Below are 12,166 nucleotides of genomic sequence, written 5' to 3'. Positions count from 1 at the left end.
ATCTACTGTAGCAACCTCCCCCCCCCCCCCCCCAACAAACACACATACACAAACTCACACACACGCATATACATTCACACAGCTGACACGTAGACAATAGTCACGAGGCAATACTGATTTGCATGGAACATAGACACTATGCTAAAGTGTTATCTTCTGTTTGACTTTATCAACTTAGGGTTACACAAGTATTATAATTGTCTTCTTATTTCCCCATTGCGTGACAAATTAAGGGTTTTTTATTCGGTCAGAATAGAGTAAAAAGACCCAGAATAAAATGCCTGAAGCTTTTTTTCTATCCTTTCTTTACTATTAAATGAGATGATATAGTCTTTAATTAAACTTTATGAGCAAGACGGAAACAGGAGCAACGAAGAGACCAGTGATGGATGAGATCTGGTTTACAGAGAATATGTCTCACTTTGCTCTTAAGGATTTTGCTCTCTCATTAGCCATTTAGCTTCTGCATATGCTATAGGGACAAATTAGCCTAATGGAAGATCTACCTTCAGGCTAACCATTCTACCCTTGCTCTGTCAGTCAACCAGCACATTTCTCCACTGCCCCTCCCTTCCAGCTGTTTTCGTCCACCCCTTTCTGACTTAACCCATCTGTACTGCTCACATACTTAAGATTTAAGTACAAACATGTCATGTCCCACCCTGCAAATGCATACAAACCTAAAGCCAACCCCTCCTCCAATCCAAACACACAACACTAGCCATAGCAGACTATTAGACCTATACTCTTAGCATTAATTACCATTTTAATTAGCAAGGCTGTGAGAATGAATAATCTGACAGCATATGGCTAAGGGTGCAAAATCATAATCCTATCACTGTGTTATTGATTCCCTCCCAGTTCCAGGGTCTGTTTCAACATGCTGGTCTAATTACTATTGCTGGGGGTGGGGACTGGAAGCCAAGTGCAGAAAAACAATAACAATGCTAATGCTGGAGGCAACACAAGGTTAGGCCTACACCCAATTCTTAATGTACTGTTTCTCGATAGGGAGCAGGGCTTTAAAAACACAAGGGGACATGGGAAATGAAAGAGAATCAAGATGTCCTCTCTTTCCTAATGAGGGTTTCTTAATGAAAGAGGCAGGGAACTGAATTGAAACATCTGCTCTGGCGAGTGCCTATTCACATAAAAGATGAAAAGCTAGTGCTTGTTTGTGATGTCGGGGAGGAGAGAGGGAGCAGAACAGAAACAGAGAGGCAAATGGTTTCTTAAATAACATCATTATTTATTGCATGTGTCTATAAAGAATCTATTCAATCTAAAGCAATGAACTAAGTTTAAATCATCATCTCTTAGTAGCATTACAATATGCAGAATATGAAATATTTACAATGAAAGACACAGCAAGATAAGCCCATGTTTGTATCCTTTAGATGCTGAATAAAAACTTGAAACATTATTCAAATGCAAAACACTGCTCAAAACACCAAGAGGCTCGATTAGCAAAAAACAAACAGAAAAAAGTTTTCATTTCAAATTTGGAGGAAAAAAATGTACAAACAGCAAAAATCAGATTTAAGGTTTAACAACCATTATTAACAGTATTTATACATTTGGTACATCTCTGTAAATATATGCCATTTGTGTTGTACCTAAGTAACAAGAATTATTGATGTAAATTATTAATGATTTTTCTCAAAATCTTTTTTTCAGAATTACAGCATTAGAAAATGTCCTCGTAGTGGCATTCATTTCACAAGACTATCCCATGACAGTTTAAAAAAATCAAGCCAAACCAAACTGGTTAGCATATAACTTAATTAGTGCTTTTGTTGTATCAGAAAGTTCACTCAAACACATACTATGTACAGTACAAACAACATAAGTTATTTAACTTAACATCTCTCAAAGTTTCTCAGCGTTTGTTAAATGTAATTCTCTGTAACACCGCACTGTTTACAGTATATAGGCAATGGTTAAGTACCAGTGAATTCAGATAAATAAAAAGATACTTCCCCTGGTTTGTTTCTTTTATTCGGCTTGTATCAGCGTCATAGTTTTGATTCAGTACCTCTGCATATTTTACTGTCCTTGTTGCAATTGTTGTGGTCGTTGTTGGGTTGTGTGTTCCCAAGCTCAGAGCACAGCATGTACTACATTCAATGTGTCTTGTGTTACAATCTAGAAAGTTTGTAAGTGTAAGACCATGCATTAGCTCCTGTGTGTCTCGTCTGGCTCTCTCTCAGCCCCGAGTGGATTCAAGCTATCGAACGGCTCATTGAACAGCCAATCAGATTTGCCACATTGCCCAGCGCTTCCTGCACCTGCCAGACAACCATGTGGTGTGGCAGAGCTCTGCAATGAGGCATCAGGTGAGAAAATGTAAGATTCTGAGCTGTCCAGTTAATTTGTATTAATAACTTCAAACATTCATGTCCATGTCTCTTCTCCTGACAGGTCATAACTTCCTGCAGACTGTGCAGGATGTGCTGTGTGCAGTGGCTGAGTATAAAGTGTATAAAGGTGGGAGACTTGGGCTCAGACAGGCCACAGATCTGGTTTTCAGGTCCAGTTGAATCTGGTTCACGCTGCAATGTGTGGATGTGTGAAACCTGCATGCATGTTTGGGGCAATGCAATGTCAGGTATTCCTCTAAAGTCCTCTGGATATTTTGTACATGTTTGAATCTTCCATCTCAGGCATTATAATAAATATATTACTCTGGATCTTTAATACATACTCTTGTAATAAACGTAAGGTTGGGAGAGAAGAATCGTAATCTCAGAGAGGCTGTCTCTGATGAACATTCAGTCAGATGATCTGTTATCTCTTTGATATACTGCGTGTTTATAGGTCCAAACTTTAAAAAGGTCCATCAGACGGGGGCTGATGGCTAGAGTAAGGCTTTGGATTGGTGATTTTTAAAAAACATTCACCTCTGAAAATAAATATTTTATATATATTTCTACCTTGTGAATTGGTACCAACCTGGTTTTTGCTGAGGTAGGTTTTTTCTTTTTAGCAATTGTTAACTTTGATTTTTAAATATGTTCATAAATGCCGCCTCTTTTTGCAGTACAATCTGTATACAAATTCTCACACACACACACACACACACACACACACACACACACACACACACACACACACACACACACACACACACACACACACACACACACACACACACACACACACACACACACACACACACACACACACACACACACACACTTCATTAAATGCATACATACATGATAAATAAATAAATATATGTAATCTGTATGCATGAAAGGTATTTTGTGTATATGTGTGCACGCTATTCTTTGCAGGTTTGGTTCAGAGGATCTGGCAACTATTGGCTGATGCCAAAAGCAGACCAGCTAAAAATGTATGAATGGCAATAATAACAATAAGAATAAGTAAAATAACAATATACTGCAGAATAATTTTGCAGGTGTATCTAGAGATAAATAGTTACCAATTTAGAGTTAGGGTTAAAAGTCTGTTTAAGTTCTTGTTATTTTAAGGTAATCTAGTACAGCAGCAGCAATGGCGCCTTAATGTTTTGGTGCCAAGAAAAGCAGAGCGAAGATTTGGGGCAAGGGTCAAGTGTCTGTGTTGCCATGGTGATGGCTGTCTCCGCGACCCTCAAAGGCGGTAAAGAGGTCAAAGGACATCGACTGCAGCACATGGTCCAGCTGTCGCTGCGGCGACCTCGTCACTTGGCTGCAGTGAAATCCTACGTTCACAGGAGGAAGGAGAGGAGAGGGGTGGGAGGACCCGTCAGCCTTTATTCTGAAAGAAGAAAAAATAAAACAAGTTAATTTTTTTTTTGCCATGAGATACATAGACATGATCTTTCATCTAACTTTATTATCTTTTTTTGTTCATACTACTTAAGGGAGACTTAAGTGAAGTGTTCGTACATACAGTATGTGTGATTTATTACATAGGACGAAGCAATCGAGGAAGAGAGGGAGTTCAAACGGATACCCCAACTGTGTGTGTGTGTGTGTGTGTGTGTGTGTGTGTGTGTGTGTGTGTGTGTGTGTGTGTGTGTGTGTGTGTGTGTGTGTGTGTGTGTGTGTGTGTGTGTGTGTGTGTGTGTGTGTGTGTGTGTGTGTGTGTGTATTCCTCAGCTGGTAGACACTGAAGTGGCAGGTGCTTTCATGGCAGGGGGAAAACAAAGTGGCATTTAGCAGTGTGCAGCTGACACAGGACTCTCCTGTGATGGAAAAGGAGACAGCAACAACAGTCACACACACCAGGTATTCTTGATTGCAAACCTACTGAAGTCAAATGAACAAAGAATGTCAGGTTCACTCCCACACACACCACAGCTGTGTGTTTGCCCACTATAATTCCTGGGTCTACAGTGTCGCTTTTCTCCCAGTGGAAAGCTGTGCTGACCCTTGCCCCGGTGTACTTGTTTGTGAGGTTTCATTTGCATGCAGAGCTATCAAATGGGAGCGGAAGTCTTGGCTGACACACACACAAACACACACAAAGCCCCTCTACGCGGCTGCATTTCTTCCCTCATTTGCTGTCTCCTCTCTTCCCCAGCCACGAACAAGAGCTGTTTTCACAAAGCTGGATGTGATCGTCATTCTGTAAAACAAACCTTTCATTCAGAGTCCTCACTAGTACCCCCTTCTCAACCTCTCCCACCATAAACACACACAAGTCTGTTCTCTCTCTTTGCCCTATATGCACCATAAAGGAAAATCAAGGTTAATATAAAATCTAAAGCTTTAAAGACATTTGCCATAACACTTACTGATGACCAAAACATCAAAGAAGTTAATAAAATGCATTAAGGCTGACGCATTTCTACAAATACTAAAATATGGTACCCCAGAGTTCAATTTAAAGACAGAATAATTTATTTCCATCCTGGGGCCACCTGTGCTGGCTGAGCTTTGTCTCTTCATCTGTTCATGGGTGTCAGAGACAGATGAAAAACAGAAACAGTTAGGGTTCAAAGTTGTGGAAAAACCACAGTAACAGAATCAACCTGACAGAGAGGAAGGGGAATGCGTTGAGGTCATGGGACCGGGTGGTCGATAACAAACTGTGTGTGTGTTTCTACAGTGGCCTGTAGAGGCAGACACTTGGGTGAGAATGACAGAGATCTGCCGGGAAGGAGAGTTGAATCACCAACAGCTCAGATTAACAATCAAGTGTAGCCATGTTCATAAGCTCTAAAAAACATGATGACTATTGTATGAACAATGGTGCTATAGGACAATGTGCACATATGGGGACTCGCCACACACACACTGCTATTCAAACACATGCTGTTTTGAGAAAAAGTGTTGGGTGGGCGGGGAGATTTGGGGAGGGGGTTTGAGAGAAGGGGACAGTCGTCCAGCGGGGAATGAACCCAATGGCTCCTACCCCTCCTCTTTTTGGAGCACACACCCCTCTAAAAAAAACGGTGCCCCCCGTCACAACCCGCGCGCTCGCACACACACACACACACACACACACACACACACACACACACACACACACACACACACACACACACACACACACACACACACACACACACACACACACACACACACACACACACACACACACACACATTCAAGCTCTGTTCATTATTTATTTAGTTCTCACAGGCTAAATTTAGCCATGCTCCATTCAGGACTAGGACACACACTCAGGCATGTATTAGCAGCCTCTATGGTGCTTCAGAAGCAGAGTAAACATGTCCCCGAGTCTGCTGTCGCCTGTTCGAGTAGTTTTGTGTGGTGGCAGAACTGTGAATGAAGAAGAACTGCTCCAACTGTTTTTATGAGTAGCAAGGAAGAAAGAGGATCCTCAACTGTTTTTTTATTGTAGTTACGCTGTGAGAGCTTCTGCAAACAACTAAGCCGATGTTGAGAGCAGGTTTCCTTCTACAGGCTTGGATCTGCTCTGTTTACATTCCTGCCAGCTCCTCCCTGATTTACAGCAGCGCTCAACCAAACAAACACTAACTGACTCTTCACCCCTGACTTCCCACACCTCTATGACCAACAAAACAAAAACAACATGTTTACCCTGCTTCCAGCTGACTAATTATTACACATTCCGGAAAAACTTTGTTTTGTATCTTTGAACATTAATTCTGTGGCTTTTCACAGATAAATTGCAGCAAGATAACTTGTTTTTTTTTCTCAATTAATAAATGTGGTCTATAAATGTCCGAACGTTATGAAAGAAGCCAATAGCAGTTTCCCAGAAGCGAAATTTGTGAATTTAAGTCTTCTTTAGTCTGACCTACTGTGTTAAAGCCAAATATTTTATTTTGCTATCACACATGACAAAGCCAATCCTCTCAGCTGAGAGCTAATCCTATGCTTAACTACTGTATATAATACACCTCTATGAAGAAGCATTAATACAGTAATTGGGTCCAGAGAGCTAGAGAAGCATTTATGATGAGCCAGACTATTATGAATGAAAATCTACAAAATCGGCCTGAAGCCATTACACTAGTGTGTGTTTTGTGTGGAAGTACTACTACACACAGAAGCTCTATCTCTTCCTCATCCTCTAGGCAAAACAAGCTTCTCAACTATGTCTAATCCTGAAGTGAATGTAATCCTTCTTACCTCCAAGCTAAACTGAGGATATGGTAGGCTGCCTTTTTTTTTATCTAGCACTGGAACATCCCGCCCTACTTTACTCAGAGAGTTATGTATCAGTTGGCCAGGTGTGTGTATTTGCCTGAAGGGGAGAGGTGTACAGTACAGGTGAGGACAAAGATTTAATGTTCCTCAAATTATAGTACGTAATCAAATAATGAGGCATTGTTGGTGGCACTAAATGTTCCAGGGTGGAATTATTTGGCTGTTCAACAGCAACATATTATGCAGGCGCATATTATTTAACTATAAAAAGGGCAATATACGTTATTTACTGTATATATATGTATGATATGTGGACAAACTAACTGCACTTGTAAGCTATTCTGTCAAAGACTTTCCCATCAGGCCTTAAACAAGCCACAACAAAAACATTGTTTTAAATGTCTTGCTTTTATCACACCAAAAGTATCAAATAATTCAATGATATGAACCGACTACAAGATACATATCATGAAATATGTGGAGCTGGAACCAAAGAAAAATGGAATTAAAAATGAATAAAAAGATAAATCAATCAAAACAGCTGTTCATTAATTTCCTGTAAATTGACTGATCCAATAACAGTGAATGCTCTACACATTTGAATTCAATGCTAAAAAAAAGAGTTAGCTATAAAGTGTTGGTTTCGTTGTTGGCAGTGTGAGATAAGTGAAGCAGCAAGAGGAGTGAGAGTGTTGTTATTGACTCTGATCAGATTTGACTAGCTAATTGTTTAATGCATCGTTAGACAATCCTCAATGGCCTTGCCCTTGTGTGAAAAGCCAATCAGAGACAGTCCAATGAGGTCAGATAACAACAGCATAAACTCAGCTCAAACGAACTGGTGTGGAGAAGGTGTGTGTGAGGAGGGGGGGCGAAGGGCGTGTAGACCACATGATATCTGAAAAACAGAAACCAATGCCTGGAGAGAGAAACGGGGGAGGAGGACGTAGAGGAGAAGGGGGGGAAGGGCTTTGGGTTGGTGTATGCCTTCTTGAAACTGCCTCGCCACACCCCCACCTTCTCCCTGTTGTTGTTGTGGCAGATGGCGGCCAGCCATTAGCGTATTGTCACTCTCCTCTGAAGGGAGAACCAGTGAGCACTGCTTGGCAGGGCAGGTGCAAAACCCCTGACCCCCCCACCTCTCCACCACTCCACCATCTGCTTATGGCTCCATATATATGTACACACACAAGAGATGAAGACGCGCAGACAAAGTAGTCTGTGCCCACTAATGAAAGCCATGGAGAGTGTGAGTCAGTCTCCCCCTCTGTCTGCACCCCTACTTTTAGCCAGGGAGAAAAACATTACAAAGATGAGGAAAGAAGTGGGAAAAAAGTGACGGGGGGAGACACAGGGGCTTCTCCATTAAAGGAGCTTTAATGGAGAAAAGAGAAGTGGCAAGAGAGATTTACTCTAAAAGGAGTGGGAGTAAGAAGATGTAAAAATAGTGCACACTCCCTGTTTTGTTTTCCCCACAGAGATGGAGGTGTGTGGTTTTCTGGAAATGTCCCCTTTGCAATATCCCTCCCCCGCTCACAGTCTCTCACACACACATTGGTAGTTCAAAGGTCAAGAAACTGACATTGTCGACAGGGCCAGAAGGCGTGCACTGAAAGCTAAACAGCCCTCTCCTCTGGCCCATCACCTCCCCTTTCCGTGCACCTCATGTCAGGGCCAAAACCCAAACAACAACAGTGTAGCCCCTCAACTAATGGACCCAATAATCCTCACAGAGCTACATGAATATACAGACTGGGAGGATCTGCTTAGGAGCAAAATCTCTATCCCTGTCCGACAGGATGTTGATTTCCGGATCCTAATTTAATATAAAAATGTATGTCCTGCTGGAATTGCAAATCATAGTTCACTCAGTGATAACACAAGAGGCCTTCCTGGTTGTAGTACTTTCATGTACTTTCTTATCCTCACAAACACACACACAAGGAACAGAGGTGTTTTTGTGTTTTGATAAGTATCAATGACTTGCCACACTGGTTACATTCCTGATCAGAGAGCAGAGTCATTCACTACTATGTACAAAGGTATTTGTTTGTTAGGAAGGGCTTGTGTAACCAAGAAATTAGAAAGGCCCACTCTTACAAGAATGGAACTTCTTTTTGTTGCTTCATTACCTTGTAACTCCTCCATTCCACCGTTGCAACAGTTCAATTGTCTATTTTGTTGTCAATGAAGAACACAAAAAGTCATCCATCCTTCACCATTGTTCCTCTGCCTACTTCTTTCCTCCTCCCCGGCTCTCATAACCTTGGACAAACGTCTCCAGTGTGAAATATTCAATAATTAGGCCCTGTCCTATAAGAGACAAAGTTCCAGGACACAATGAAGTCTATGGACAAGAACTTTCACATAGGGTGTTAAGGTTCACAACAAGTAAGTGTGTGAGCCTGCATACATTTACATGTTCTTAATAAAATGTGTGAGTGCCAACTCTTGTGTAACATTGTTCAATTAATGTGTTTGTGAACGAAGTAAAAAAAAAAATCCTCCCTCTGGGTCCATCCCACCAGGTTAGAAAAACAAGTGAGCATTCACCTCTCCCAGCAACCTTTGGACACAGCCCGCATTCCAGTCCTGAAACCCAGTACCTGACAATTGATAAACAACTGACTCACTTGTTTTTCTGGGGAACCCGATGACTTGCACCAAGCCCCATGCTGCCGGCGCTCAGAGCATGAGAGCCAGCAAAGACAGATACAAAGAGAGACAAGCTTGTTGTAAAAAACACAAACAGCAATTAAACTCTAGTATTTCACCATCGTGTACACAGCCTCCTGACTCACAGGGATAGTGAACAAAATGAGGTGAAAGGTAATATACTAGGCTATTGTTTCGTCCTACTTAAGAAACACCTAGTCATTAGGATGTCATGGCTTTACACCCATAGCAGCCTTATAAAAGCTAGAATACACTGTTATAAAAGGGAACATAAATATATTTTCTTTGCATGTTTTAGCTACTTCCATGTGCGCATCATGTGTAATGCTGCATGTGTCACTGGATCAGACTACATGTTTTTTGTAAACACTGACGTGGAATAAAACTGCGTCACTGAGGGAAGAGACCAATCACAAATACACAACAGCAGCATCAAGCAAGCCAAAATATAATATGAAAACTTCGGCCATACTTTTCAGAATAAGGTGGTTTCAAAATAAAACCTTGTTAAAGCTATTGAATGCTAAATTGAAATACAGTTGTGGTTTCCCTTGAAAAAATCAATAAATTGCAAAAACAACATGCTGCGAATAGTATGTGCTTTTGAGGTTTGGCACACTTTAGTGCTTTTTATTTTCTAAGCTTTTATTTGGAGCTACGTAAACCATCGTTTTCCGGTGTCTCTATTCTGCAATCTCACTCTGGGCAGTTTGAAGCAGATCAAAGACTGAGCAAACAGCCTTCCTCAGCATCGAACAGCCTTGAGATTTGTCGATGTGTCATGGGTGTGACGAGTAGGAGACTAATTCTATCTAAACATCACAGCCTACACCCAACAGCTATATTCATAACAAATTTACTCACTTTACTTACTTTACTGAGCTACAGTAGCCCAAGTTTTAAGACTAACAACTGCTGTCAGTTTGTTTTAGTGTAAAACGGATGCAACTGTTTAACGCTGTTGATACATTTGATTACATAACACAATAGGTTGTTATTTCAGAGGATCATGGATGTGGCTTTGCCTATACTTTAAACTACAGACAAGTAATGCAATATTAGGATTATATGAAAGGAAAAGGTTATAATATAGCTAACCAGAAGTAGATTACACACTATTTTTTGGCTCCAGGTTAAATCTATTGTCTGTGTTAAGCACATAGGATCAACTGCAGGCACACAAATTAAGCTGCTTATTCTCAGTTTGTTCTCTTAAAAACTATCATCATTTTCAACTTTGGAATAAAATAGGAGCTCAGAAGTGCTGGTTAGCAACGATTAGCATATCTCTGCAGAGAACACAGTAGCCCTGAGGCGGATCTCTATCCTACTCTTAAACCCTGACACCACTCCCTTCATGAAGGAAAACATACAGCATGAATGAGTGTGTGTGACGATTATGAAAACGCTCACCTTTAACAGCAGCAGCAGTCTCCTTGAATCCCATGCTGGCGTAGGGGCTAGTGTTGAAACCGTTCATGCCCCCTTTGCATCCACAGGCTGTCGTCTTGAACCTCAGAAGTCCATCACAGCTGCCTAACCTGGATCCTCCAATGTTTCCCTCCATCAAGTTTAAGGCAATGTAGTTAAGTCCATTTTGATAACCAGCTGACAAATCCCTGCACATGGGGCTGTTGCTGCTATTGTCCTCGTCTGAACCCTCAGAGCTGCAGACAGTGTGCGACACATTCTCCACAGAGGCAGAGCTGTGCCGCTTGGTGTCGTGGGCAAATGATGGGCACACTGGTGTGACAGTGGTGGTGGAGGAAAAGGTCTCCGAACTGTGCCGCCGGCGCCCCTGAGGGTCAGCTCGGATCACTTTGGCCCCTCTGTGTGGATCCACAAGGGATCCAGGTAACGAAGGACCCCCCAGGAGAAAAGAGTCCACAGCGGGCACCCCATCCATAATGCTGCTGTCAAGGCTGAGTCTCTGGACACAGGCTGTGGGGCTGGTGGGGAGGGGGGCATCCTCAGGGGGGCAGAGAGCAGGTAGAGGGGCCGGAAAACTGAAAGTCATCTCAGTGTAGTCATCCTTGACTGGAGCAGGCTGGCTCACCTGCTGTTGGAGAGGATATTCCTCTACCCTCCCCCTCTCCTCAGTATGTGTCTCTATGCTTTTTTTCTCTTCTCCCTTCTCACATACTTGCCTGTTCTGATGGGTTTTCCCCACACTAGGACAAGACAGAACTTCAGGCTTGTGGTCTAGGCACCCTGCAGGGGGAGAAGCCCCTGAGTTGTGTAGGCCAAGGTGACCTGGGGAGATGACATCAACATTAGCATAGTCTGAGAGTGGCAGGGATCCCTCCTCTTCACAGATAAAGCTCAAAGATGACTCGGAGCTCTCTTTACATGCCAGCTGGTCGCGAGTAGCACTACTAAAGTCTATGTTGATGTACTCTCCAGGGCTGCGTGGCTCTGAGGGAAGCGGGTGTTCACTCATACATGGTAGTGTTCTAAGGGATTCCAGAGCCAGGCGGCTGGGCCGACACACCCTATTCCTGTGTACAAGACCTCCATCCACCCGAGCTAATCTGAAAGGAGATGGGGCAGAAGAAGGGGTGCTTGGTGTCCCTGGAGAGCTGCTGGCCTCAGAGTCCACCGGAGAGATAGGACAATAGTTTGACTCCTCTTCTATGCTCTGTCTCTGTAGACTCATCACCACATACTGGTCTTTGTCTGTGGACCCGCTGCGCTGCAACTGGCCTTTAACTGAGCGTGGCAGAGAGCTGTAAAAATAAGGTTGTCTGTGATGATGCAGGGGATAGGTATCTCCCCCTGAAGGACTGAGGATGTAGTCTGGGGGTGTGACAGACCCCAAAGGGTCAACCGGAGACATGTTCAGGTACTCTCCATTGGTGAGCTTTCCATCAGTGCTCTCCACTGACATTTTGGTTCCGCAC

General features: G+C 42.6%; 1 protein-coding gene across 1 annotated transcript in view; it reads right to left on the bottom strand.

The window, feature by feature from the left end:
• Nucleotides 1-1,228: 1,228 nt before the first annotated feature.
• Nucleotides 1,229-12,166, bottom strand: part of irs2b (insulin receptor substrate 2b) — a 13,012-nt gene continuing 2,074 nt past the window's right edge. The window contains exons 1-2 of the mRNA XM_079663757.1: nucleotides 10,680-12,166; nucleotides 1,229-3,762 (exon numbers count right to left, since the gene is read on the bottom strand). The exon at nucleotides 10,680-12,166 is cut by the window's right edge and continues 2,074 nt beyond it. Coding sequence (XP_079519883.1) covers nucleotides 3,758-3,762; nucleotides 10,680-12,166 — 1,492 coding nt within the window. The 3' untranslated portion in view covers nucleotides 1,229-3,757. The remainder of the gene's footprint in view (nucleotides 3,763-10,679) is intronic.

Source organism: Notothenia rossii, assembly GCF_949606895.1.
Source record: "Notothenia rossii genome assembly, chromosome: 2".
Taxonomy (NCBI): Eukaryota; Metazoa; Chordata; class Actinopteri; order Perciformes; family Nototheniidae; genus Notothenia; species Notothenia rossii.
This window is presented reverse-complemented; position numbering and strand designations above follow the sequence as displayed.